This window comes from Pipistrellus hanaki (assembly GCF_964339955.1).
Source record: "Pipistrellus hanaki genome assembly, chromosome: 16".
Classification (NCBI taxonomy): Eukaryota; Metazoa; Chordata; class Mammalia; order Chiroptera; family Vespertilionidae; genus Pipistrellus; species Pipistrellus hanaki.
This window is the reverse complement of record NC_140518.1, coordinates 42,653,138-42,680,642: the sequence shown is the minus strand read 5'-3', so window position 1 is coordinate 42,680,642 and position 27,505 is coordinate 42,653,138. Positions and strand designations below refer to the sequence as shown.

General features: G+C 52.0%; 1 protein-coding gene across 2 annotated transcripts; it reads left to right on the top strand.

Annotated features, from left to right (window-relative positions):
- Positions 1–758: 758 nt before the first annotated feature.
- ELAC2 (elaC ribonuclease Z 2) lies at positions 759–27,274 on the top strand. Of its 2 annotated transcripts, XM_084863918.1 has the most exons (24): positions 759–1,065; positions 1,698–1,748; positions 1,888–1,958; positions 2,988–3,052; positions 5,121–5,178; positions 5,963–6,031; positions 7,208–7,315; positions 8,191–8,249; positions 9,397–9,455; positions 9,537–9,609; positions 10,196–10,308; positions 10,875–10,970; positions 11,900–12,038; positions 12,125–12,210; positions 14,006–14,127; positions 15,311–15,407; positions 23,727–23,865; positions 24,296–24,334; positions 24,435–24,544; positions 25,098–25,197; positions 25,282–25,402; positions 25,542–25,620; positions 25,946–26,090; positions 26,621–27,274. In XM_084863918.1, exons 1-24 carry the CDS (start codon positions 833–835, stop codon positions 26,864–26,866), a joined length of 2,478 nt encoding a protein of 825 aa, XP_084720044.1. In that variant the 5' UTR covers positions 759–832; the 3' UTR covers positions 26,867–27,274. The 2 variants fall into 2 exon arrangements, with proteins under 2 accessions (XP_084720044.1, XP_084720045.1); XM_084863919.1 differs by lacking the exons at positions 759–1,065; positions 1,698–1,748; positions 1,888–1,958; ... (6 more) ...; positions 9,537–9,609; positions 10,196–10,308 and having other exon boundaries at positions 10,873–10,970; positions 11,900–12,033.
- Positions 27,275–27,505: the final 231 nt, after the last annotated feature.

Here is a 27,505-nt window from a genome sequence, read left to right as displayed (position 1 = left end):
CTAAGTGTGTGTTCACCATTTTACTTTTTATCCAATCCCAGGGATTTCCCACCGTTTTGTTTTCTTCCACCTCCTTAATCCATCACCAATGCATTTCATGTAACCCACCTATGTCACTCCTTTGATTGCAATGTATAACTAGAAATATAATCCGCCATTCTTTGGAGCATTATCTCAATCCACTGAGGTTCTGCTTCCTGGCATGTCGACAGTTTGGCTCAAATAAACTCACTAAAATTCCTTACAAGTTTCAATATGTTTTTTTTTTTTCCCATTAACAATGTGCTCACATGAATTACGATTAAAATAAAACCAGAGAAAGCTGCTACACTCTCTATCTCCTCCCATGTAATTCTAACACAACCAAAAGCAGGACAGCAGGATGGAAGAGTAACGTTAATGGAGGAAAAGGGAGGACCTATGTAATGCTTTCATCAACAAAGATTTAAAAAAACAAAAACAAAAACAAGCAAGAGCAAACTCCCCTCACGGGAACTGAAAACTCCGAGGCCGCCTCACGCGCTCCGGGAAGCCCGGGCACAGGGACTGTTTCCGGGGAGAGCTGAGGCGGGGAAGCCGGAAAAAGACGAGGGGCGGGGCCTCCGGGGCGCTCTATCATTCTCCTACTCTATGGCTGCCTGCAATTGACAAGCCCCAGAGGCAAGGCTCCTCTCCATTGGACGCGCAGCCTCGCGGAGGCGGGGCAGCTCGGCCTGCGGCACGCTGATTGGCTGGGCCTGCCATTCCGCGGCGGAGGGGCGGGGCGGGGCGGGGCGGGGTGGGCACGCGGAGCAGGGTGACCCGCTGCGCCTCTCCATCTGGAAGCTGGCGCATGTGGGCTCTCCGCGCGCTGCTGCTGCTGCGCTCCGCGGCCGGGCGCACCATGTCGCAGGGGCCCGCCCGCCGCTCGCGGCCGCCCAAGGACCCGCTGCGGCACCTGCGCACGCGGGAGAAGCGCGGCCCGTCGTGGGAGCCCGGGGGCCCGAACAACGTGTACCTGCAGGTGGTGGCGGCGGGCGGCAGGGACGCGGGCGCCGCGCTCTATGTCTTCTCCGAGTACAACCGGTCAGTGGTCGCGCCGGAGTCCGTCCCCACCGAGCCCCGCCCGTCCGCCTGCCCGCCTTCCGCGCCGCGCGCCCGGGAGCATCGCGGCACCTCCCTGAGCCGCGGTGCCCGGCTGACTCGTGGGGTTTCGCTGTTGTGCGAACTTGTCTTTGGTTGGGTGGGGCAGCCTGGATCCAGTAATCCCTCGTCTGTCACGCGTCCGGGCTCCCTGAAGAACTCCAGGCTTGGCTCTAAGCGTCCCCTCTCGAACCCTTGGCCCTCGAGTTCCCTCTTGGCACTGTGGGAACCGCACCCCCTCCTGTGCGCGCCCAGGCGTGGCCCAGGAGTCGGTGGGTGAGGTCGCCAGGTCTGCGATGGGGAAAGGACCCTCTGGGCACCAGCACCATCCTGCAGAGCCTCCCCACCCCTATCCCTCCAGTCTCTGCTAAGGAGCTTCTCAAAACCAGCAGCCTAATAAATAGCAAGCAGAACGCGGCCCGGTAGTGCAGCATGGATTTTCAGCTTTTGTGTTTTTTTGTGTGTGTGGGGGGGGGGAGGGGGGGGTTTCCAGAGTGCACTAAAACATCTAAACGGTGGTGGAAATTTTACAAACTAGAATCTGCTAAGTAACTTCTGTCATGTTCCTCCTGCAGGTACCTCTTCAACTGCGGGGAAGGAGTCCAGCGACTCATGCAGGAGCACAAGTGAGTCAGCCGCTTCCTTTTGCGGGGAAGATGACCTGGGCTGTGAAAGCCGAAGTGAGAGGAAGCAGCGTCTTTCCAGCAGCAGAAAAGGTCCCTGGTGCATCCTCTGTGTCCTGCTCAGATGTTTTCTCTTTCTTAGGCTGAAGGTGTCTCGTTTGGACAACATATTCCTGACCCGGATGCACTGGAGTAATGTTGGCGGATTGTGTGGTGAGTGTTCTTCCCGGGGCCCGCGGCTGGAGGGACGCCGTGGGGTGTTAAGCTGTCTTGCTTGCCCTTTTTGCTTATCTTCTGAGTCCAGGGGAGCTGGGATTCTCTGTGTGCCCAGCCAGTCAGCTCTGCACAGAGCATGGGGAGCTGCTCCTCGGGAGGGTGGCTTTGAACATGGACACTGCCCTGTGTTACCATCCACTCGTTTACTGAGTTGCTTGACTGGAGATACATGACAGTGAACTGGCGAGTGTAGCCATGGAGATTACAGTAAATGCATTTACCACGGAGAACAGTGGGGCTCCACACAGATACCCACTATGTCACTTCGTTCTTCATGCCCACTCACTACACAGGTCAGTGTTGTGTTGTGGCCACATTCTCTAAGCTTTGTGGTGGGGGTGGGAAGGCATGTTGCACTGGTTGCGTTCTCCAAGGTGAGACTAGAGTGAGGCCGGGAGGTTCCTGGGTTGCAGAATTTAAGACCCTCCCTTCAGTTGAGTGGTTTTGCGCTCTAAGTCAGAGGTCGGCAAACTGGGTCTCTCGAGCCACGGTTTGCCGCTCTGTTGACTGATGAGTTTGCAGACCACTGGGATAGGAAGGAACAACAAGGAACAACAACAGCCTCTAATTATTGGAATCGAGCATTTAGGGTAGTAGTCGGCAAACTCTTGTCAATAGAGCGGCAAAACGTGGCTTGTGAGCCGCATGTGGCTCTCAAGCCGCAGTTTGCTGACCACTGCCCTAGATGCCTCACCTATTGTCTCCCATCCAAGTACTAACCAGGCCTGACCCTGCTTAGCTTCTGAGATCAGACGAGATCGGGCGCGTTCAGGGTGGTATCGCCGTAGACAGTGCCTCACCTATTGTCATCCCTGCCCGATGGAGAGGCGCTTGAGGGGTGTACGGTGTCCCGTCTGCGGCACACGTGCTCCCAGGTCATTAGACAGAAGAGGGGCTGGGTGACGAGGCGCTCTGCGGTGTCTGCAGGGCAGGGTGCTGAGATCTGATTGTACTTGTCCTTTCCAGGAATGATTCTTACCCTAAAGGAAACCGGGCTCCCAAAGTGTGTGCTTTCTGGACCTCCACAACTGGTAAGTCTCCTGGCTTAGCTTCCAAAACTAATCCATCCTTTTTTTAAAGTTATAGCAAGAATCTTCATTTTTTGTAAATCAGGCTTCTGCTCCCCCTAGAGGTAATCAATAGTGAAATAAACACTTTACCTTTCAAAATTAAGAGGCCTGCATTCAAAACTTACTAACTATATCACCTTGAACAAGTTACCGCAGTTTCTTCTCTATAAAATGGCTGTCATGTGTCAGAGAGTTGTTAAAGAGTAAATGACAGCTCTGGCCAGGTAGCTCAGTTGGTTAGAGCATCATCCTGACACACCAAGGTTGTGGCTTTGATCCCTGGTCAATGCATACACAAGAAGCAACCAATGAATGCATAAAGAAGTAGAACAACAAAATTGATGTTTCTCTCTTCCTCACTCAACCTAAAATCAATAAAGAAAAAATAAAAGATAAAAATTTTAAAAAAGAAAAAAATGAGGTAACACATATAAAATACTAAATCAGCTCTGGCTAGTATGGCTCAGCTGGTTGGGTGTTGTCCCATGCACCTAATGGAATCCAGTTCAATTCCTGGTCAAGTGTGAACCAAGAGGTCACGGATTGATTCCCGATCAGGGCACATGCCAGGATTGCAGGATCGATTCCCGGGAGGGTTGGGGGAGGGGTGTTTGCAGAAGGCAGCCGATGGATGATTCTCATCATTGTTGTCTCTCTCTTTCTCTCTCAAATCAATAAAAAACATATATATTAAAAAAATCCCTGATCAGGGCATAAGCCCATGTTTCCGGTGTGATCCCTGGCAGGGGGTAGCTGATTGATGTTTCTCTCACTTAGATGTTTTTTTCTCTCCTCCCTTCCTTTCTAAAAATTAAAAACAAATAAAATAAGAAATACTTAAAAAACAAAACACCTCTAAGGGGTTGACACCAAGTAGGCACACAATAAGTGCTATCCTTTATTCTTTCCTGTTTATTACATTTGAGACATCTTCATACCTTTTAGATCTGCTTCACCATTGAAAAGTGTCTGCGTTATTGTAACTGTTGAATTTAACAGTTTATTTCCCAATTTTTAAGAGGAAGGTTGCCAGTCACCAAGGACTATTAATTGTCTCCAAAATGATGTCTCAAACCCATCCATTCGTCCCCATCTCATCAGGGCCTTCATTATCCCTGCCTCCTGCACCTGTGTCTGTGGGAGCTTCCCATCTCCATTCTTGCTTCTCTGTAGTCCACCCACCACACAGCAGCTGGAGGAACCTCTTTAAGGCTTAACGGCAGACATGTTACTTCCATCCTAAAACCCTTCCAGGGTTCTCCATTCAGGACATTCCAAACACCGTAATATGGCCCACAAGTCCTGCAGGCCGTGGCCCTGCCCACACCTCCTGCATCTGTATCCCAGTCACCAGGCCAACTCTTAGCCGCCCACTGAAGCTCTTCCCACTTCAGGGTTTCATCCATACAGCAGTACCTCAACCCCCTTGCATCTCTGCCTGCGTCGTTCTGGTCCTTCGGAGCTCAGCCGAAAGGTTGTTGGCTTTGGAGCCATCCCTGATTCTCCAGACAAGCTATTCCTCAATAGGAAAACCACTGTGTTTCTCCTCTTTTTTTAATTAAAAAAACTTTTTTTTTTTAAATCATATCTTTATTGACTTCAGAGAGGAAGGGAGAGAGAGAGATAGGAACATCAGTGATGAGAGTATTATTGATCAGCTGCCTTCTACATGCCCCACACTGGGGATTGAGCCTGCAGCTAGGGATCAAACTGTGACCTGGTTCATAGGTCAACGTTCAACCACTGAGCCACACCAGCCAGGCTTCTCTCTTGAAGGGCTCTGAGCACAACTGCCACTGTGTCCTTGTTTGTGTTATCATTTGTTTCATTTTTGTCTCCATGGACGAGGGCAGGCATCCCCTCTCCCTGCTAAATCCCTTGCATCTGATGTATAGTGGACATTTGGTGAAGATTTGTGGAGAGGTAGTTTTTACTTTAGGTCATGCTGATGCCTCTTATGTACTCAGATGCATTGTTGCATTCTGCATCTATGCAACCATCACTGCTCACTTTTCTTTCTTTTTTGTAGGAAAAATACCTTGAAGCTATCAAAATATTTTCTGGTCCATTGAAAGGAATAGACCTGGGTATGTCCCTGCCTCCGACTCACTATCTGCCATTTCTTTCTCACATATGCCCCCCATCTATCAAATTAGAATCCATGGGGACCGACTAAATTAAACCTTAAAATGAATCCTTTCTCAACATAGATGCATTTTTAAAACGTTGTCTGTTACATTCTGTGCCCCTACCTCCTTCCCCCAAATAGGGCTGGAGACGGTTCTCAGAGTCAATGAACCCTGAGTTTCTGCAGTGGGGAGGGAAGGTATGAGAGAGGCCCGCAGGTTTTGTCCCTGTCCTCTTACACTGAGCCTCAGCGTGGCTGTACTGCGTGCGCCTCGTCCTAGGGACAGACCTAAGGAAGATGCCGCAGCCCCGCAGCCCCTGGCCTGGAGCAGTGTGCTCCTCCCGGTGTCCCTGCGCCTCCCCCCGCGCCCCTCCCCCCGCGCCCCTCGTGTGGAAATGCCCGGATCTTATTTCAGATCTCTCCTGGCTTTCACAGGGCAGGCCACAGGTTCTCCGGCCTCACCGTGTTGTATGTTAACTTGTGCTTCTTAAACTGGAGTATTAGTTTCTTCCTTTTTTGCAAATGTTTAGCCACCAGGGATTGTGTCTTTTCATTTGGCCCCAGTAACTGATGAAAGTATATTTTGCTGCTTTCCCCCGAATTTTCATTTACTCAGCAACTAGTTTTAGTGCAGATTCTCACCACAAGCCCAAGGCAGTTCAGTTGCTTGTGGTTGGTGGTCTGGAAAGCGGACTTTCCCGCGTGTCTGTACTAATGCGGCTGCTTTCCTCTTTTGCGCGAAGCTGTGCGGCCCCACACCGCACCCGAATATAAGGATGAGACCATGACGGTGTTCCAGATCCCCATATACAGTGAGTACAGAGGCGCCCTTCCTGGGAGGAGGGCGTAGGCCCAGGCTGAGGGAGGCCTCGGTGAGAGTGGGAACTGCTTGGATACTGGTTTTGTGAGCCCTGTTTGGTTGTCTGAGCAGACACGTTTAACTCTTGTGTAATGATAGTGACTGCAGAATATAACATAATCGAGCGCTGCAGAAAACATGTTTTCCTAGCATTTGCTTTTTTTGCTTGAGGTGTATTTGCCACAGATGTAAGTGCCTCCTCTGATGAGAGGAATCTGATATGTTTTTAAGCACACAGCCACCCAATAGAAGCATTGTCAAAGGTCAGAAGGTCACGGGAACCCCTTCAGGTCCCAGGACAGGTGAAGTAGTTTTGACCTAGTGAGGGACGGCTCACGTCAGGCCCTGCCCTGTGGGTGTTGCCTCTGAGTCTGACTGAACACGCTCCATCAGGTTTACTGACTGCCAGGCAGATTCCGAGGAGTCAGTCACTTCCTTGACATTGCTGGCCAAGTGCTGAGGGGGTACAGGCCGGGACCTGGCAGGAGATGGGAGGCGAGGGGCATGCCCCGGCAAAGGCACAGTGCACACTATGTGGTTCTGACCCGCCCTCGCCTTGTCTGCCTCGCTCTTGCTCAGGAGGCTTTCCTGTCCTGACCCTACCCATTTGATTTGTACCCCCTGCTATTCCTGTGGGGCACCCTGTATCCTTCCCTAGCACTGAGCAGTTTGCTTTTGCATATATTTGTGTGGCCAACGGGACCCTGTTCGGCTTGCTGGCCTTGCTTTCGTGCGAGCAGGCCTGGGATGAGCCTGCCGGGGAGCAGGCAGCTTTCTAACCTTGAGATTTAACTGACTGCAAAATTATGTCCCCTCTCGGGGATGGGGCCACTCTTTAAGGCTGGTCTGCTTATTGAGAGTAATGATGATGCGTAAACTAGGCTCCTGCCTGCACGCTTCCTAGTTAACAAACCCTGTTAAGTTCCCACCTTGGTCAGGGCTCCGCGCTGGGCAGAAATGGAAAGGGAGTCTGATGTAAATGCGGCCTGGTGACCAGGAGCGGGCGTGTCTGTTTACTGTGCTGGGAGCAGGCATGCTGGCTTAATGGCATTCCCACCTGCGAACACCCAGGCTCTGCTGGGAGCTCCCCCTGCAGGTGTGTAATTGCATCGTTTCTCGTGCTGACCAGGTGAAGAGAAGTGTGGAAATCACCAACCATCACAGAGTCCAGGCAGGCGCAGTCCAGAGCAGTCTTCCGACTCTGCGTCCTCTGAAAACGAGCAGCGCTTTCCAGATGGTAATGCTGTCACAGAGCAGTCACTGTCAGAACTGAACAGTGACTCAGCCCCGGCCCCCCTGCTCCCGAGAGAGCCCTCACACAGCGCTCCCCTGTACGGCGGCTGCGGTGCTCCTGCGCAGCAAGCCTCGGCCTGTACACAGTGCCAGTCCACGGCCCTCCCTGTGTGCCCAGACTTTGTGCTCTACCCAGAGGCAGGCAAATCGATTCATACAGAGGCTTGTAGGCTTTTTGTCAATACAAATTAATTTGTCATGAACGCAGAACTGTCACTGCTGAGCTGACAGAGCAGTCGTATCAGTGAGCGGATCTGCACCTTTTCTCTCAGAGTGACAACCTACTGGGAAATGAACTAAATCCCAGGGTAGATATATCAGAGGACGGACTGCGTGAGGGTCTGTCCAGTGCTGGGCACGGCTGATAAGTGCCTCTTTCTGCCCTGAGGTTGTCCTGTCTGTTGGCAGAGAAGAGGCCGACCCTGTAGCATCCTTTCTTGGATGGAACGGGTGAAGACTCCACCCAGACTTTCTCCACAGGCCTCTTAGCTTTTGTGTCATTTCACATGTTTTTATACTTGTTTACAAAGCACCTTGCAACTTGTTTCTCTCACTTCCCCACTGCTCAGTAACTGTGTCACTGTCCACTCGCCATTCTGAAAGGTTTTTGGGTGGAGTCTTGCATTTTTCACTCACTTAGATTTCCACCTGAGTGGGAGAGACCAGGTCTGATAGAAACAACCCCAGTGCCTTCCCCAGCCTTTGTAGGGAACAGTTTATGTGTCATGGCGGGGAAGTAAATTAGGTATCCGATGGCCATCCATCTGGGAAGCCTATAAACCTTCACAGTTTTTACCATCAGTTTTGCTTTTTTCTCAGATGTCAGCCGGAAAAAGAGTGGAAGGGACCCCACCTTGGTCGTAGCTTTCGTCTGTAAGGTGAGCGCCTTTCTGGTGGGTGTTATGTGAGGGTGGGGCCTGGAGCCAGCACTTTTCCAGTAGTCCTTAGGGAGCACCTGCTGAGCCCCTGTGCCAAGGTGAAACCATGGATACTTATATTTCCCAGTATCCACCTATGCTGTTGCATACTACAGGTTCTCCATTGTTCACATTAGGATTGCCTAAAATATTTGGCTATCTTTCTGAAGTCAAAGGCTACTTTTTTAGAGACAGTTTTTTGTGTGTGTGTGTTTTGTTTTGTTTTGTTTTTATTTGTTTGCTTTTCTCCAGATGACTCAGGTCTTTATTCAGAATCTTTCAACTCTATTTTAGTTAACATTATTTAACTGCTAACAGCAGGACACCAATTAAATATTGGCTAGCATTCACAAAGGCCTTGATCTACAAATCTGAAGTTGGTCAAATTCTATGAAAATGTTATCATAATGTATTTTCCAGGTCTGACTAAAGGCATATATACATATACATATATAAAGAAAAGGAAAATCAAATACACTATTATGTGTGTGTGATATACGCAGATCCTAAAAATGTGTGAACAAATATTTAAGTATAGAATGATGATTATGAGGTTTCGTGATAGGATTGTTATTTTCTCTTTGTAATAACAACATATCGGAAATTTTTAATTATAACTTTTTTCCATTATAAAAACAACAGCATTATATTACCAAATGTGCAAAAGAAAAGAAAACATTTGTATTGCGTATCATTGCCCCAAATATTGCGTGACAGGGATGTGTGTGGTCATTTCTCCATTAGACTGTTCGGTGGCGCTCCGTTAGCTGTTAGTTGAGGAGTGCAGGGCGCTAGCACAGTGCAGCATTTCTCCACAAGGATGCTAGAAGGATACTTCTCACTTGCTATGGAAATGGGTTACATTTTATACATTTACGGGGAATTAATGTTGAGAACGAAAGCACTGCAGCTTTTATTACTAAAGTTTTTGAAAACAAATGACTTCAGGATATCATATACTTTATCTGAAAGCAGTAAACTAGCCTGCAGCTAATGAGTTGTAATAACAATAATAAGTAAAACCAGAACGATGCACTTATTGGAAAGTTGATTAAACCACGCCTCTTCATTAGTTACTGGACGTACATTTGCGTTCTTTTCGTTGCAGCTTCACGTGAAGAAGGGAAACTTCCTGGTGCTCAAAGCCAAAGAGCTGGGCCTCCCCGTGTGAGTGTGGGGCCGCTCCCGCGGGGCCTTGTGGGGCCGCCTGGTGGGCAAGCTCCCGTCTCACACTCCTCTTCCTTCCAGGGGGACAGCTGCCATCGCTCCCATCATTGCTGCCGTCAAGGCAGGGAAGAGCGTCACTTTCGAGGGAAGAGAGGTGAGATGCCCCTTTCACGATGTTTCTGCACCTACAGGTCGGGCCCGGCACAGGGACGGTCTCTGTCCGGCTCGGGCCCTGCAGACAGCACTTTTGGGGGAAGTGGAGCAGCTTGGGTTTCGTCGGTCGCTTGGCTAAGCTATGCTGGCTGCCTGGGGCACTTCTGTATCCCACTTAGGGTCTGGGGGTCCCCTACTAGTAGGATGATGCTTTCCCTTGTACTTGAACTCAGGGAAGACCCCCAGAAGGATGGATTTTGGGTGCATGGCCCCAAAGAAGGCTACCTTGCTCTTTGCCAGGATGTTTTCTCTAGAGCCTAAGGATTTGAGGCCCAGTGGCCACAGCCCTGAGAGAGCCGTGTGCTCCAGGCCTGGCTTTCTGGCCACTGTTGGTTTGAAATGCCCTCTGCCGGTCAGATGCCTGCCTGAGGGAGCAGGGGGCAGGAGGGGGCAGTGGTGCTCCTCCCGCCGGCCCTGTGCTTGCTGCCTGGGCTCCTGGGCTGTGCAGTGGGAAGCGGGCTTGTGGGCCGAGGTGTGCTTGCCGTGCTGGCACTGCTCTGTGAGGTCACAGCTCTCTGACCCTGCAGATTTTGGCTGAAGAGATCTGTACTCCCCCGGACCCTGGGCTCACCTTTGTTGTGGTCGAGTGTCCAGACAAAGGATTCATTCAACCCATCTGCGAGAACGCTGCTTTCCAGAGGTAATGGGGTCCTGGGGGTGACATACTGTGAGAGCCCACATACTGCATGTAGGGCCCAGCAGCATTGACAGGGCACCCCCCCGCCCTCGCCCTCCTCCCAACCTGGGGCTGCCCCTGGCCCAGAGCTGGGCCACTTGGACACTCAGTCAGGATTTGAAAGGGCCAAGGCAGTCTCCTACCTTAGGCTCGTCCTGCCGGCAGGGTTTACCTAGTGATTGGTGGTTGGTGGGCTTTGTGGGTTACACAGGCTGGAAGCGAAATTAGAAAAGATGACAAAGCAGAGACCAGCGGATTAGGGCGTTATAGGCCAGTTAGAGTTTTAAGTTCTAGGGTAGGCCCAGAGCTTGTGCATAGAGGGACCCGGGGAGTCTGGGGCTCCACCCTGCTCTGGCATCTCTGGGAGCAGCTGGGGACAGCCTGGCCTGGACGTGAGGCTGTGCGCGCACTGTGGTCCCTGAGAGCCGAGTGGTGACCCCCCCCCCCCCCCTTTCGCCGCCCTGTCTGCTTCCTGCTTGCTCTGACGTTGTGTCATTTTATAAAGCAAAGCCCACCTTCCTCCCATCCAGGTTCCAAGGAAGTGCTGATGCCCCCGTGGCCCTGGTGGCTCACCTGGCCCCAGAGAGCGTGCTTGCGGATGGCAGGTACCAGCAGTGGATGGAGAGGTACGGAGCCTGGCCCAGCAGCACACGTGACTCTCTCTCCCCTCTCCTTCCAGTGCTCCCATCCTTACTGCACGCCTGCCTAGACTTCCCTGGGGTTCCTGCTGCCCCTGCATTCTGAGCCAGTGCCTGCATCCTTTTTTAAAGTGTTACCACTAGGGGGCACCGTGCGCACACATGTCCTGCTTGTGTGGGGCCTGTTTAGCAGCAGCTCACTCTACACTCATGTCTGAATAAACACTGCCTTTTTGACAATTCCACACGTGTAGCCTGAAAAAGAGACTTGCAGGCTTAAAATGAAAGCTTCAGTTTATTAAACACCCCTGTCAGGCAGTGTGTTAAATAGTCTACATTTTGTTTTATTTTCTTTAATCCTCCCAACAGCCCTGTGAGGGAGATGGTCTACCAGATCGTAGAGCTAGAAGGAGGGCACGCTTTCCTGTTGGCCGCATTGGCTGGCCCAGCATCGGGTGGGGAGTTACTTGTGTTGAATTTGCAGCACGTGGTGACACTGGGTGGCCGGTCAGCCTGCCTGTCCTGGTTCTGCCGGCAACTCCTGCATCCCTTCCCTCATTGGCCTGGCGCCTCTCACCCCTCGGCCCTCCTCGCCTGTTCCCTTTGGGCTTGAGTCTGATATGTGGCACTTCTTTCCTCCCAGGCTTTTCTCCCGTGCACATTGCACTCTGTTTCCTGGCTGTAGCTGTAGGCTCCCAGCGTTGTAACTTTTCTTGTTTTTCTGGTTTGAGTTTGGGGAGAAACTGGACTTTGAGACAGAAGTAGTAGGACTCTATTTGGCCAGGTAGTAACAGTCTTCCTGGACAAGTCACATATGCTCTTTGAACACCTCGAACTATGTTGGCACTGTCCCCAGCGCTGCCCCTCAGGACGAGGCCCTACAGAACGCTGTGCGTGTGCAGTCTGTTCCTTCTTAGGTTTGGGCCTGACACCCAGCACCTGATCCTGAATGAGAATTGTCCATCTGTTCACAACCTCCGGAGTCACAAGATCCAGACACAGCTCAACCTCATCCACCCTGACATCTTCCCCCCGCTCGCCAGCCTGCACTGTAAGGTAGCGTCTGGGGACGGCCCCCGTGGCCCTGGCGCTCCCTCTTCTCTCTCTCCAGGGAGTGTGCTCTCTCTCTCTCTCTCTTTCAGGAGGAAGGCGCCGCCTTCTCTGTGCCCATGGTCCGTGCCGAATGCCTCCTCAAGTACCAGCTCCGGCCCCGGAGGGAGTGGCAGAGGTTTGTGACTCGGCCTGTGGACGGTCTGGGCCGGAGGTGGTTGTTGGGAAGGGGCTGGGTGGTGCATATTTTAGTCTTTGCACACATGTGGTGTCTGTCAGAACTACCCATCTGCCACTGTCCCAGGAGCCAGAGCGACAGACAGTCCGCAGGTGGGCATGCGGCTGTGCTCCAGGACCAGGGCATTGCTGAAACCAGCTGATCCCAAGTGTTGAGCACCTGACCTCCAGCAGGTGGCGTCCATGCCTCTCCCTTTCCGCAGTGGTTTTCTCTGCTGGGAACAGTGTTGGGTGTTCATTGTTTTCAGTGCAGAAATATGAAATGTATGGTGAAGATAATTCCCCATAATGCCTTCAACATTAGATGAGAGGGTTGTTAAGTCTTTTCGTAACTTTGAGTATGTGGGATGTATTGTATATATAGTAGCTGATACTGTATAACATCTTTCCTGTGTCATTCATTATAGTAAATCTTCCCAAGAGGCCCATAGAGGGATGTTCGTTACATTGAGGCATTTGCAAGTTTTTGCTGTTTTAGTGAAACAGTAAATGCCTCAGGTATCTTGGACTGGGAGAGTTTCCTTAGGGTAGTTCTTAGCCCAAGGGACGCTCCTGACCGACAGTTGCCACCGGTGGTCCGCGGACTGCTGGTGGTCCATGAGGTCCGAAAGGTTGGCTACCGCTGCTCCTGACAACACTTGGTAAACACCCTGCCATCCTGAAAGGCTCTGCGGCCCACATCCTTAGTTTTCAAGGCCTGGATCTGGAGACCCTGGTGTTGCCTGTCCGCTCCGCAGCGTGCGCGGTGGACCTGCTCCTGGGTGCTGGGGGCCGCATGCCCCTGGGGCTGGCACAGCGCCCCAGGCAGGGTGGAGGCTTGTCTGCAGCGGCAGAGGCATTCACAAAGCTGCGGTTAGTGCCGAAACCGGTTTGGCTCAATGGATAGAGCGTCGGCTTGGGGACTGAAAGGTCCCGGGTTCGATTCCGGTCAAGGGCATGTACCTTGGTTGCGGGCATATCCCCAGTGGGGGGTATGCAAGAGGCAGCTGATCGATGACTCTCTCTCATCGATGTTTCTAACTCTCTATCTCTCCCTTCCTCTCTGTACAAAATCAATAAAAATAATATATTGAAAAAAATTATTAAAAAAAAACACAAAAAACAAAGCTGCAGTTAGTAAGTGTAGCCATACCCACTCTCACCTGGGACCTGTGGGAAACGGAATTCCTGAACTGCCGACCTAAGGCCACTTAGGTGATCTCAGTGCTCAGTCAGATGACGGAGATGACAGACGAGCCACTGCTCCGAGGCTTGCACTCAGCGTGGCCAGGCAGCAGCACAGCACGACCTGGAGACTGCTGGGATGAATCTCTGGCTCCGCTGATCAGGCCCTGCAGTTTGATGGGGTTCAAAGGAGATTCGTTTTATGCATATAAGTTTGAGAGGCATTGTTTGGGGTGATTTCCCTGCTTCCCTCCTTTCCCTGGCCTGCAGGGGAATCCAAGTGCTGTTAGCCTTCACTGAGCAGATAGATGGCAGTGTGCCAGGGTGGTCTGGCTCTGAGCTGAGAGGTATTCTGAGGAGCTGGAGCTAGTCAGAGCTCACTCTGAGACTCCCACTCAGCCGAGAGGGGTACCTCGGACAGAACAGAACTGCCCGACTCTGAGGCACTTGGTCTTCAATCTTGATTTGAAACAACTGCAGATTTTCTTCACAAATTGATTATGGATCTCAGGCCTGGTGTTTGTTTGCAGCCACACACCCCATGGTCGCCTAAAATACTTTTCTCTTTGCAGGGATGCTCTTCTAACTTGCAATCCTGATGAATTTGTAGCCGAGGCCCTGAGCCTCCCGAATTTCCAAGAGAGTGTGCAGGAGTATAAGGCAACCACACGGGACAGCCCAGCAGCCCCAGCAGGTGAGGGGGGACCCGGGCAGCCTTTCTCCCAGCCCACCACTCACTGGGTTAATGTATGCACTCCGCTGCTTACCTCTTTTCTGACGGAAAACACCCGTGCCTGCCCTTCTGGACCAGCGAACAGAGACTTGGTGGTGGCACACGGGCTCTCTCCAGGGCTCATGCCGAGAGCAGCAGTTCTGGGAGCTCTTGGGAGGCGCGGGGAAGAACTTTGAGCCAGGTTGGATGGGGACCTAGTCCTGCTTTGCTAATGAGCCACCGAGGATTCTGGCCACGCCCCTCATCTCAGCTTTCCTGGTCCCTTGAGGAATTGCAGTTAGGGAACCTGGTGATCTCTGCTCCTCTGGTTTTCCTAGTGTCGTTTTCTTTATTTTTAAATATATGTTTATTAATTTCAGATAGGAAAGGAGAGGGAGAGAGAGGAAACATCAGTGATGAGAATCATTGACCCGATGCCTCCTACATGCTACACACTGGGTATTGAGTCGGAAACCTGGGCAAGTGCCCTGACCAGGAATTGAACCATGACCTTCTGGTTCATAGGTCGACCCTCAACCACTGAACCACACTGGCTGGGCCCCCAGTGTCGTTTTAACTAATGATAGAAATAGACACGGCTGGAGTAGAAGGTGGGCTTGTAATCTACTCCGTCCCAGGCAAGCAACCTCTTGGCCTGGCCTCCTGGTGTTTTGGGGAATACTGGCTGTCTTGTCTTTGGGTTTGATTGGATTTCTGGTTCGGATGTGCACATGCTACCTGTCAGACTGGAGAGGTGGTGGAGGGGGCCCATCGTCAGGTGCCCTGGATGTCAGCCCCAGCTGTGCCTCTCCTTTCTGAAGCTGACCCTGAGCCCACAGTCCTGGGAAGTGGGGTGCTGGTGCTAGGAGCTGATGCAAGGTGACAGCAGCCCCTGGAAGTACATGCAGATTCCAAGCACAAAGAAGGCCCCTTTGTAACTGAAGTGACTTGTAGCAATTCTCTGGAAGAAAAGTCTAAGAAATTCATTTGCTCCACTGACAGCCCTTTGCTCCCAAATAGCCGGTGACCCTCTGACGGTAGCCCTTCCATCAGGGCATTGGCCACATGGAGCCCCAGGCCCTCCTGGGACTTACTCATGTCAGGGCTGAAGGCTGGCTCCCATTTGACGGAAAGATGTGACCCTTTCATATGCATTTTTCCATAGAGAAAAAAGGCCAGTATCCAGAAATCATCTTCCTGGGAACAGGGTCTGCCATCCCCATGAAAATTCGAAATGTCAGCGCCACACTTGTCAACCTCAGGTATGAGTGCTTTCCAGGAAATGCCGTCCATCACGGAGCCTGCTGGTTCTCTACACCCAGGTCTCCACCGCCACGGCCGGTGGCACCCTGGGGTGGGGGCTGGTCGTCTTGGCTAGAGTGCTCCCACGAGGAGCCTCAGGGGCTCACTGACTTCGGGAATCACTGAGATGTGTCACCCATGTGTATTTTGATAAAAATAGCTGATTCTACTATGTACCATGCACTTTGCTAAGAGATTATCTCACTTAGTTTTCACATTAATCCTATGAAGTGACTGCATTTTAAGGATGAGTAAACTGATGCTCAGATTACTTGGCGGCTAAGTGACAGGTGCAAATGTGAATTGGGGTCTTAATTCCTACGTGGCCTTGTCCCCATAGCGAGGTACTGCTCATATGGGAAACAGCCCCCAGGTGCTGCATTTGTTTTGTGTTCAGCCCTTTGATTGGATGGTTTTTAGTTGATTTACTTGGGTTTGCCTGTTGTCATTTCTCGGCCAAGATTAATCAAGAGCCCTGAAAGGTTCATGGTAATGTCTCCTGAGCTTCTCTCTGAAAAGCGGGTGCAGCCGTCCTGGTCTCACGGCTCTCCCGGAGGAGGAGGAGAAGAAGGAGGAGGAAGGGCCGTAGAGACCCACCTCCTCACCAGAGCACGGTCCAAGGCGGCTGCTCCTAGCACAGCCGGCAGAGCTTGCAGTGTCAAAACTCCAGGTCCTGCTTGGGAGCAGCTAAAACTGAGCTTTACTGGTCACTGGGGCTCACACTTACTCATTCCAGGAGGACCCCTGGGCCTTCCTACCCCAGCCAGCTGTGAGGATAGGGCTGAGGAAACCAGCACTGCTTCAGGGGTAGAACATCTGGCAGAGCCAGATCTTTCGTGACACAGCACTCACCTCTGGTGCTGTCACCAGTGGGTGCCATACAGGCGTTCTGAAGAATCAGGATCCTTAGGAGGTAGGGTGAATGTTCACCCTCCCATTCCACATAAGCATTTTAAAAAATATATTTTATTGATTTTTTTTTACTGAGAGGAAGGGAGAGAGAGAGTGAGAAACATCAATCAGCTACCTCCTGCACATGTGCCTGTAACCAAGGTATATGACCTTGACTGGAATCGAACCTGGGACCCTTCAGTCTGCAGGCCGATGCTCTATTCACTGAGCCAAACCATTTAGGGCCACATAACATTTTTAATGCCCACATTTGGATAGCTTTGTAAGTACTATTCTGTGGTAAGCCCATAATTCCCACTCTCATGAAAAAAATTTTTTTTTTCAAAATACAAAATAAAGCTAGTACCAGATAGATACAAAATAATTAGCCATTTATATGAATAAACATTAACATTTCAATAAAAAGATTTTAAATATAATATTACCAAAACATAGTATAATATCACAAAAGTTGTAGGAAATATTAAAAATCTGCAAATATTTTATTCTAAAATTTTTTTATGGCTCTATTTTTCATCAGTTTATGTTGTTCATTATACTCCACAAATGAGTGAGATCATGCGATATTTACCTTTCTCCAAATGGCTTATTTCGCTTAGCATAATGCCCTCCATGTCCATCTATGATGTTGCAAATGGTAAGAGTTCCTTCATTTTTACAGTAGTGTAGTATTCCATTATGTAGATGTACCACAGTTTTTTAATCCACTCATCAGCTGATGGACACTTAGGCTGTTTCCAAATCTTAGCTGTTGTAAATTGTGCTGCTATAAACATAGGGGTGCATATATCCTTTGTGATCGTTGTTTCTGATTTCCTGGGGTATATTCCTAGAAGTGGGATTATTGGGTCAAATGGGAGATCCATTTTTAATGTGTGTTTTTTTTATATAGATATATATATATTTTATTGATTTTTTATTTATTTATTTTTTTTTTTACAGAGAGGAAGGGAGAGGGATAGAGAGTTAGAAACATTGATGGGAGAGAAACATCGATCAGCTGCCTCCTGCACACCTTCCACTGGGGATGTATCCGCAACCAAGGTACATGCCCTTGACTGGAATCGAACCCGTGACCTTTCAGTCCACAGGCTGACGCTCTGTCCACTGAGCCAAACTGGTTTCGGCTCCATTTTTAATTTTTTGAGGTAACTCCATACTGTTCTCCACAGTGGTTGCACCAATCTGCATTCCCACCTGCAGTGCATGAGGGTTACTTTTCCTCCACATCCTCACCAGCACTTGTTTAGCACTTGTTTGTTGATGATAGCCATTCTGACAGGTGTGAGACGGTACCTCATTGTTTTGATTTGCATCTCTCGGATGATTAATGACTTTGAGCATGTTTTCATATGTCTCTTGGCCTTCTGTATGTCCTCTTTTCAAAGTGTGTCTATTTAAGTACTTTGCCCATTTTTTTGATTGGATAGTTTATCTTCCTTTTGTTAAGTTGTATGAGTTCTCACCCTAACCGGTTTGGCTCAGTGGATAGAGCGTTGGCTTTCAGACTGAAGGGCCTCATGTTCGATTCTGGTCAAGGGCATGTAACCTGGTTGCGGGTACATCCCCAGTAGGGGGTGTGCAAGAGGAGCTGACTAATGTTTCTAACTCTGTATCTCTCTCTTCCTCTCTGTAAAACAAACAAACAAACAAAAAACAAAAAGTTATATGAGTTCCCTGTAAATTTTGGAGATTAAACCCTTATAGGAGAAACCATTGGCAAATATGTTCTCCCATGCCGTGGGCTTTCTTGTTTTGTTGATGGTTTCTTTTATTTCCATTGTCCTAGGAGCTGTATTGATATGACATATGTCTGCTATTTTGCTACCTAAGGATTCTTCTAAGATTTTTATGGTTTCCCATCTTACATTTAAGTCCTTTATTCATTTTGAGTTTATTTTTGTATATGGTGCAATTTGGTGGTCTAGTTTCATTTTATTGCATGTATCTGTCCAGTTTTCCCAACACCATGTATTGAAGGAACTGTCTTGACTCCATTGTATGCTCTTGCCTCCTTTGTCAAATATTAATTGAGCATAATGGCTTGAGTCGATTTCTGGGTTCTTTGTTCTTTTCCATTGGTCTATTGTCTCTTCTTATGCCAGTACCAGGCAGCTTTGAGAACAGTGGCTTTGTAAATATAGTTTGATATCTGGTATTGTGATCCCTCCAACTTTGTTCTTCTTCCTCAAGATTGCTGTGGCTATTTGGAGTCCTTTTTTTTTTTGCTTTTCTAGAAAATTTTTTTTTTTTTTTTAAATCAATCTTTATTGTTCATATTATTACAAAGGTTCCTCATTTCTTCCCCTCTCCACCAGGTTCCCACCCCACCCTCTGCCCCCTCCCCATCCCCCATTGTCCTCATCCATAGGTGCACAGTTTATGTTCAGTCTCTTCCTCCCTCCCTTTCCCTGATAGTAAATCCCTTTTCAGATAGTAAATCTGTTACTTAGCATTTTCTCATATCAATAATACCTCCACATGCCCAATGACACACTTCACACAAAAGACATTTCCAAATAGGTCAACCTGCCTCATCCAGGCCCCACCCAAGGCACTCACAGATCAACACCCCAGCGCTATACTAACTCAACACATCCAGATCTAAGCCTTCATCACTTGATTCAGCAGACCCTCAAGTTCCCACAAAAGTTTCCAGCCATGTCTGAGAGGCAGCCGTGGGGCAGGGGCAGGCAAGGAGCGAGCTGTTCTGGGCCTGGCTCTCCAGGCCTGGCCTCTGTTGCTCTGGTTCATTCCACAGCCAGCTGCTCCGGGTCTGGTCACTGCTGCTCCTGACCTAGTTGCTCTGGACTTGGCTGCTGCTGCTCCAGGCCTGGCCGCACCCGACCCGGCTGCTCCGGGCCTGGCCGCTCCCAGCCCGGCAGCCCCTGCTCCGGGCCTGGCCACTCCCAGCCTGGCAGCTGCTGCTCCGGGCCTGGCCGCTCCCAGCCTGGCAGCTGCTGCTCCGGGCCTGGCCGCACCCGACCCGGCTGTTCCGGGCCTGGCAGCTCCCAGCCTGGCAGCTGCTGCTCCGGGCCTGGCCGCTCCCAGCCTGGCAGCCGCTGCTCCGGGCCTGGCCGCTCCCAGCCTGGCAGCCGCTTCTCCAGGCCTGGCCGCTCCCAGCCTGGCAGCCGCTGCTCGGGGCCTGGCTGCTCCCAGCCTGGCAGCTGCTGCTCCGGGCCTGGCCGCTCCCAGCCTGGCAGCCGCTGCTCCGGGCCTGGCCGCACCCGACCCGGCTGCTCCGAGCCTGGCTGCTCCCAGCCTGGATGCTCCGTGCTTGGCTACTGCTGTTCTGGGCCTGGCCGCTCCCCGCCTGGCAGCCGCTGCTCCGGGCCTGGCCGCACCCGACCCGGCTGCTCCGGGCCTGGCCGCTCCCAGCCTGGCAGCCGCTGCTCCGGGCCTGGCCGCACCCGACCCGGCTGCTCCGAGCCTGGCTGCTCCCAGCCTGGATGCTCCGTGCTTGGCTACTGCTGTTCTGGGCCTGGCTGCTCCCAACCCGGCTTCTCCGGGCCCGGCCACTCCGTGTCTGGGTGTTCCTGGACTGGCCACCCTGGGCTTGGCCGCCTCTGCCTCAGGCCTGGCTGCCACTGCCCCAGGTCTGGCTGCTCCAGTGCTGGCCTTTGATGCTCTTGTTCTGGCTGCTGCTGCTCTGGGGCCTGGCCACTGATGCTCCGGGCCCAGCTGCCACTGCCTTGTGCCTGGCCACTCTAGGCCTGGTCGCCGCTGTTCCAACATTCTGTCCCTTTTTTCTTTTTTTTTCTTTTTTTTAAAAAAAAAACAAAACGCATTTATGTTGCAATGTTGGCTGGTGAGTTGAGTTCTGACTTAGTCTTTGATTTTTCAAGATCTTCTTTGTATTCTTTCTTAAGTAATTTTACTATCATTTGCTCTCACTTGATTTCTTCACATTGAGAACTTCTTTGGTTTCTTCCTCCTTGTCCTGGGAGCTCAGCAGGTTGGCCTGTGGCACCCCTTTGTTCTGCGCGGGCTCCCGCGCTGCTCCAGTCTGTTGCCGGGGTCGGCGCCGCCCAGGAAGTAGCCCCCGTCCTTGGCTCCGTTGCCAGCGCTCAGCAGTCGAAGGCTCAGGGGCACCCCCCCCACTGGGGGCCCCGTCGCCCGGCTCCTTGCTGGCGCCCGGCTGGCCGGTGTCCGGCAGGGGCTCCTGCTCCTCGTGGCGTTCCTCCAGTCTGGAGCTTTCTTTCTCCCTCCCACTAGGGGAGTCCAGGATCAGAGTCAACAGACTGTCCTCTGCGCGCAGTGTGCGTGACTCCGGGGGCTCGGCCTTTCGCCGCGCTCCCAGGACTCCACCTCACAGCCCCATCTCCCCCTGCCCGAGCCTGGGTCCCCAGGGACTGGCCCAGACCTGGAGTTCGGGGCGGTCCGGACTGAGGCTCAGCGCCGCTGCCGGAGGCTTTGTTTCTTCCGGCTAGGGTAATCCAGCATCAGAGTCAACATTCAGTCCTCTGCGCACAATGTGCGTGGGACCCTGGGGGCCCCGCCTTTCGCCGTCCCCCGGGATTCCGCCTCACAGCCCCGTCTCCCCCTGCCGGAGCCTGGGTCCCCAGGGTCTGGCCCATAACTTGGGGCTCAGCGCTGCCGGTTCGGGGGTTCAGCCCAGGCTGGGGGTTCTATTTCCTTCCTGCTAGGGAACGCCAGGCAGCACCCAGCCCTCTCCTCCTCTCCGGCTGCGACCTCACCGCGCGCGCGTGCGTGCGAGCGCGCAGCATGTCTCCATACCTTAGGCTTTTTTTCAGCTCCTCTGATTTTCCTTCTGGTTTTCTCCCTCCTTCCTATTGTAGAGTTTTCAGTCGGCTACCTGTAGCTCTGGGCAATGTCCACTCTACATTTTAGTTGTATTCCATTGAAATTGTTGTGAGCTGCTGCGGCTAGGTGTCTACCCGAGCAGCCATCTTGGATCCTCTCTTGGAGTCTTTTTTTATTCCATATGAATTTTTAGAGAGTTTGTTCTATGTCTGTGAAATATGCTGTTGGTATCTTAATGGGGATTGCATTGAATCTATAGATTGCTTTCGGTAGTATGGGCATTTTAATGGTGTTGATTCTACCAGTCCATGAGCATGGTATATTCTTCCATTTGTTTAAGTCTTCCTCTATCCTTTCAATGTCTTGTAGTTTTACAAGTACATGTCTTTTATCTTCTTAATTAAGTTTATTCCTAAGTATGTTAATTTTTTTTGTTGCAATGGTAAATGGGATTTTTTTTAAAGTTTCTCTTTCTGTGAGTTCATTTTTGGTGTGTAAAAAGGCCATGATTTCTGGGTGTTAATTTTGTCTCCTGTCTTCTTTTCCAATCTGTATGCCTTTTATTTCTTCTTCTTGTCTGATCGCTTTGGCTAGCACTTACAGTACTATGTCAAACAGGAGTAGCGAGAGTGGGCATCCCTGTCTTGTTCCTGTTCTTAGGGGAAATGGTTTGTAGGTAACAGTTTTTCTCTTGCTGTCTTTAAGATTCTCTGTCTTTAATTTTTTGTGTTTTAATTATGATATTTATGGGCGTGGGCCTGTTCAGGTTCCTCTTGCTTGGTGTTCTCTGTGCCTTCTGAACTTGTGTAACTTTTTCCTTTACCAGGTTAGGGAAATTTTCTGCCATTATTTCTTCAAGCACCTTCTCTATTGCTCTCTCCCTTTCTGCCTCTTCTGGCACACCTGTTATACCCTATACCCTTAAACTGTCCTCCTGTTTAATTTTTTCTTTTTTCTCTAATTGAGTGATATTTTCAACTCTGTTTATTAATGCACTGATCTGATCCTGTTTCCTCTAATCTGCTGTGTATTCCTTCCAATGTGTTGGGTTATGTCATTCTTTATTTCAGACTGTTCTTTGTTCATAGTTACTATATCCTTTTTCGTGCTGTTGAGAATCTTTACCATCAGTACTCTGAACTCTGTTACAAATAAATTTCTTATCTCTGCTTAATTTATCTCTTCTTCTGGAGAATTCTCTAGTTCTTTCATTTGGGGGTTTGTTTTCTTATTTCCTCATTTTGGCTGTCTGGGTTTGTGACTATGTTTTAGGTGAATCCTCTACAACTCTCAGTCTCTAGTACAGCAAAGTGCTAAAAGCTGTTTCTGACTAATTAGATGCGGCAAAGACTCAAAGCCTTCAGAGACTGCCTCCGTCTACAGACTGATAGGATCCTGACGTAAATTGTCCCTAGGCAATTGTTCTCAGGTGTAGTGTGAGAGTGTTTTCAACAGGGTGGGGCTCTTACTTCTGCTTGGAGGCTAATTGTTATTTTTAATCTCTTAAGTGGTCTCAGAGCAAGGTGTTTTCCAAAAGGATGCTTTGACTGCCTTCTCCCCAGGCAAGGCAGATGTCTATGTAGGAAGGATGTCCTCTGCTGTGTGAGGGAATGACTCAGCCCAGGAAACTTGGGCTCTATCCTTCTGAGCTCTATCCCCCAAGACCCCAGTCCTGGCTTCTGCTCTCACAGCTCAAGTCCACTTCACCCTCCCTTTGCCAGAGCACAAGGTGGATGGCTCCACGGGGAATTTTTTATGCTGGCCCTTTAAGAAGGCGCCTGAATTTTTAGCTGCCACTCCCTGGCAGACAGCACCCCACTGCTTTTCACAGCCAGATGTGGGTACCCTTCTCAGTTCTGTTGATCTCTGCTGGGGTGCCCACCTTAGGGATTACATGTCAGAGTTCTTAGTGGCACCCCCCACAGCTAAGATATCTCTACAGGACTTCAGTTGCCATCTGTGGGTGGACAACCAGTCCTTTCATGCCTCTGTCTCTCCTACCAGTCTCTATGAGGTCTCCACCTTTGGTCCTTATATCAGGGCTCTCTCTTACGAGTTTTACATTGACTATTCAGGAAGTTTTTCTGTATTTTAGCTGTAATTCAGGCTTGTTCCTGGGAGCACCCATTTACTCTGCTGCCATTTTTAATCTTACTTTCTATATTTATTCTTTTAATCCTCACTAGAGGATATGTTTATTGATTTTAGAGAGGGAGAGAGAGAAACACATCCATGTGAGAAACATTGATCAATTGCCCTCTTATATGCACCCCAACTAGGGGTACAACCCACAACCAGCTATGTGCCCAGACTGGGAATTGAACCCACAACCTTTTGATTCACAGTACAACGTTCCAGTCCACTGAGCTACCCATCTAGGACACTTTCTACATTCATTAAACGGCTTTGGGGTTCCGTGGGTAGTTCTATATAAGGAGGATGGACATTACAGTTGCGTTCCTGTTTATATAAGGTCCTCAGAGAAGCAGAGGCGAGGTTATGGGAGATGCAGTGCATTCGCTGCTGCAGCTCTTCTCTGAGGTCACAGGCCTCTGAGCCGTGAGAGCCCTCTCCTCAGCTTTGACCTTTTCACTTCTCTATAGCTCTGACAAGTCCCTGCTGCTGGACTGTGGGGAAGGAACGTTTGGGCAGCTGTGTCGTCACTATGGCGACAACGTGGACAGGGTCTTGGGCAACCTTGCTGCTGTGTTCGTGTCCCACCTGCACGCGGATCACCACACGGTGAGTGCTGGGCAGGACCCCCGGAACCCCACCTGAGGCCGCTGTGGCCTTGCTCTCCTCCGTCCCAAACTTGCCCACGGTTCTTCACCTCTTGGGAGGTAATGGTCTTTCACAGAACCCAGCTCAGTGATTCTGCCCGTAAGGATGCTGGTCTTTCTGTTGGCTTGCTGTCATGTCGCAGCAGGGGTCTGCCTTCCCACATGCCCTAGGATGAAACTGCAGCCAGAGGGGCGGGGCTTGGTCTCCTGGGACCCCAGCCATTGCTCTGTCTTGGATCAGCATGTGCCGGCTCCCACCAACAGCAGTGTTAGAGGCTGGTGGCCAATAGAGGGCGAGGGGCTCCTGCAAGATGAGGGCGAGGACCCCACCCCGGGCTGAGGTTTCTGGCTCCTCGTCTCATCTGTGTCTCCTTTCTCCTTTCTCCTTCCAGGGCCTGTTAAACATCCTGCTGCAGAGAGAACGCGCTTTGGTGAGTGCGGGCTTGACCTCACTGCCTTTTGGATTTGCCTGGGTTACACCTAGATCCCCTGCGATGCCTGCCATTGGCTCAACTGACTTCCTTGTTCCAGGCATCGCTGGGAAAGCCCTTCCACCCCTTGCTGGTGGTTGCCCCAACACAGCTCCGGGCCTGGCTGCAGCAGTACCACAACCAGTGCCAGCCGCTCCTGCACCACGTCAGGTGAGCTCCCCGCAGCCCGCCCTGAGGCTGTCGCCTCCCCTCCACAGCTCAGAGTTGACCTGGGGCAGGTCAGGATACCCCTGCAACCTTCCTCTGACATGGCCCAGTGGCAGAAGCAGGGAGAAAACCTCGAGCTGGCTTCACTTAGATGTCTGTCTGCTTGGTTTCCTCGCAGCCTCATTTAAGCTCCGTTCTAGACTTTTGCCAACACTTCTTGATAAAACAGTTGCAGGGCCACGTGCCCGAGTTGGGAGCACAGAGACTGCCCCGCCAGGGGATGCCTGGTGGGATTGGCCCTAGGCCCACCTCGTGGGAAGGAGTCCTTCTGCCTGGCCCAGGCCTGGCCCCTTGGGCGGGGCCTGCGAAGCCTTCGCTGTGGGCAGCTCACCGGGAAGGTTTCTCAGTGGCCTGGGGGTTTGGTTTGATTCTGCTTACCTTTCCCAGGCTAATTGACTGTGGTTTAAATTGTGTCTCTTTATAATGATTTGGGGGCTTCCCAAATTCTTAAACTTCGACTCAAGTTACATTTGTTTTAATGTTTTCTTTCTCACAGTGTGATCCCTGCCAAATGCCTTCAGAAAGGAGCCGAGGTTTCCAGCCCCACACTTGAGAGCTGGATTGGCTCACTGCTGAGAGCCTGTGATCTGGAGGAGGTATGGGGCGGCCACAGGGGGTGGGGGGCAATGGGAGCGTCTGGTGGTGAGGGGGTGCCACTGCAGCCATGCCCTGCCCTCCAGTTTCAGACCTGCCTGGTCCGGCACTGCAAGCATGCTTATGGCTGTGCACTGGTCCACACGTCCGGCTGGAAGCTGGTCTTCTCGGGGGACACCATGCCCTGCGAGGCTCTGGTCCAGATGGGTGAGTAGAGGCGGCTGACAGCCTGGTGGTCATCCTGGCATGCACACAGGGCACAGGGTCAGGGAATGGAGAGGGCAGGAATCCGGGGCCGAGTGCTTGTCCAGCCCAGGACCCTGCCCCACGCCCATGCTTCCTCCAGGGAAAGATGCCACCCTCCTGATTCACGAGGCCACGCTGGAAGACGGTCTGGAAGTGGAGGCCGTGGAAAAGACACACAGGTAGCTGCGAATGCTCGGCCTGCCACCCACTTCCTCCCTTCGCCTCCCTGTGGCTCCGCAGCCTCACGCAGCCCTGCTGAGGAAGACCTGCCTGCGTCCCACCAGGGGCTGTGGGCTGCGACCGGACGGTGGTTGGCTTCGGGGCCTTCGGCTTTATCTCTGCAGAGCTCTAGGCAAGGCTCTGAGGCAGCCCAGCTTTAGAAAGAGCTGAAACAGGCTGGAACCAGTTGTGAGCCATGACGGAATATGGCGTGTTGGGGGGGGGCAAGTGCAGGCCCAAGGGGACACTTCAGCCGGATGCAACCCTCCAACCCTCCGTTTGCAGCACCACCTCCCAGGCGATCAGCGTGGGGATGCGCATGAACGCCGGGTTCATCATGCTGAACCACTTCAGCCAGCGCTACGCCAAGATCCCCCTCTTCAGCCCTGACTTCAACGAGAAAGTGGGCATTGCCTTTGACCACATGAAGGTGTGCGTGTGGATGGGCTGCACCTGGTGGGGCTGGGCAGAGGGAGCACCGCATCGACACTATGAGAGGGAGGGTCGGGGCAGCCAGGGCAGGACCAGCCCTCAGGCCCAGCACCGGGTTTGAAGGCTGCCAGACCTTCCACAGGCCCGTTTAGACCGACATCAGCCCTGGTGGCTGGAAATGACGGAGCCTCGGAGGCTCATCCGTTCCCACTGTCAACACAGCCCTTGCAGCCCAGAGATGGCCTCTCCTCTTGGGACTGGGAAGCCAGACAGGCCCGGGCAGGGGCCGGGCTTGTTTCTGAGGAGCCTGATTTTCAATCTGGCAGCCTTCCGAGGCCCCTTCACCTGGCTGCCCTCAGCTGCCGTGGGGCATCTCTGCCCTTTCTTCAGTCTCCTGCTGCCTCCTCCATATTTTCTTTCCTTCTCCAGCTGTGGTCTGTGGCCCCAGGGCTGGTGAGGGGACGTGTGCCTGCTGGATGGGCACGCGCCTTCCTCACTGAGGCTTGTCTTCTCCGTCCTGCCCTCCAGGTTCGGTTCGGAGACCTCTCCACGGTGCCCAGGCTGATGGCCCCGCTGAAAGCTCTGTTTGCCGACGACCTGGAGGAGATGGAGGAGCGCCGGGAGAAGAGGGAGCTGCGGCTGGTGCAGGCGGCCCTGCTCTCGCAGGCGCAGGCGCAGGCGCAGGCGGGTGGAGCTGAGGACGGTGAGCCCCTGCGGAAACGGGCTCACGCAGAGGAGCCTGCCAGCCCCCCAAGGAAGGTCAGGGCAGAATGAAGGTCAGGAGCGCCCTGAACTCAGAAGGCCACGCCCACCCCATGCAGGGTCCTGAGTGTGCCCTCTGCCTGGGGAGCGAGGGCACTGGAACCGGTGGCACACCGGGAAGGCGGAGGGAGCTGGGCTTCGGCTTGGGCTCCGGCTGAGGACTGCGTGCTGGACGTCTCATGAATGCGCCTGGCGGAGCTGTGGCCAGGAGGCTGCCGAGGGAAGAAAAGCAGGCGCCAGCGACTTAAGTCACATAGAAGAACACACATCAGGCTGTTACCGCCAAGCCGTGCCCTCCGCACACTAGGGACGGGCCGTGTCAGGGAACACGGGTCTTGGAAGTGACATCTAAGTGCTCAAGGCTCAAGGAGTGGTGTTTCCAGAGCCCAGAGCTCAATAAAGATTCCCTGCGGAACAGAATGCTTTGCCTGGTCCCACAGGAGCCTCCCAGGTTGGTGCCGCCTGCGCAGGCCCCAGCGTGTCCCGGAGGCCAGCCCCGCGGCCGGAGGACCACTCCTGACCCAGGGAGGTGCACAGTGGCCAGGCTTCTGCCCAGTCAGCTGTGCGGCTGCCGCGGGGCCTGGCTCCAGGCACCAGCCAGATGGCTGGACCCACGTGGCACCTCTGAACGCAGCCTCCTGCGGTGCTGGG

Excerpts from the sequence above, each read along its gene's own strand:
- ELAC2 (XM_084863918.1), top strand. The coding sequence starts at position 833 with ATGTGGGCTCTCCGCGCGCTGCTGCTGCTGCGCTCCGCGGCCGGGCGC. Across the intron at positions 1,066-1,697 it reads GTCTTCTCCGAGTACAACCG|GTACCTCTTCAACTGCGGGG; the intron begins GTCAGTGGTCGC and ends TTCCTCCTGCAG. Across the intron at positions 24,335-24,434 it reads TGCAGAGAGAACGCGCTTTG|GCATCGCTGGGAAAGCCCTT; the intron begins GTGAGTGCGGGC and ends TCCTTGTTCCAG.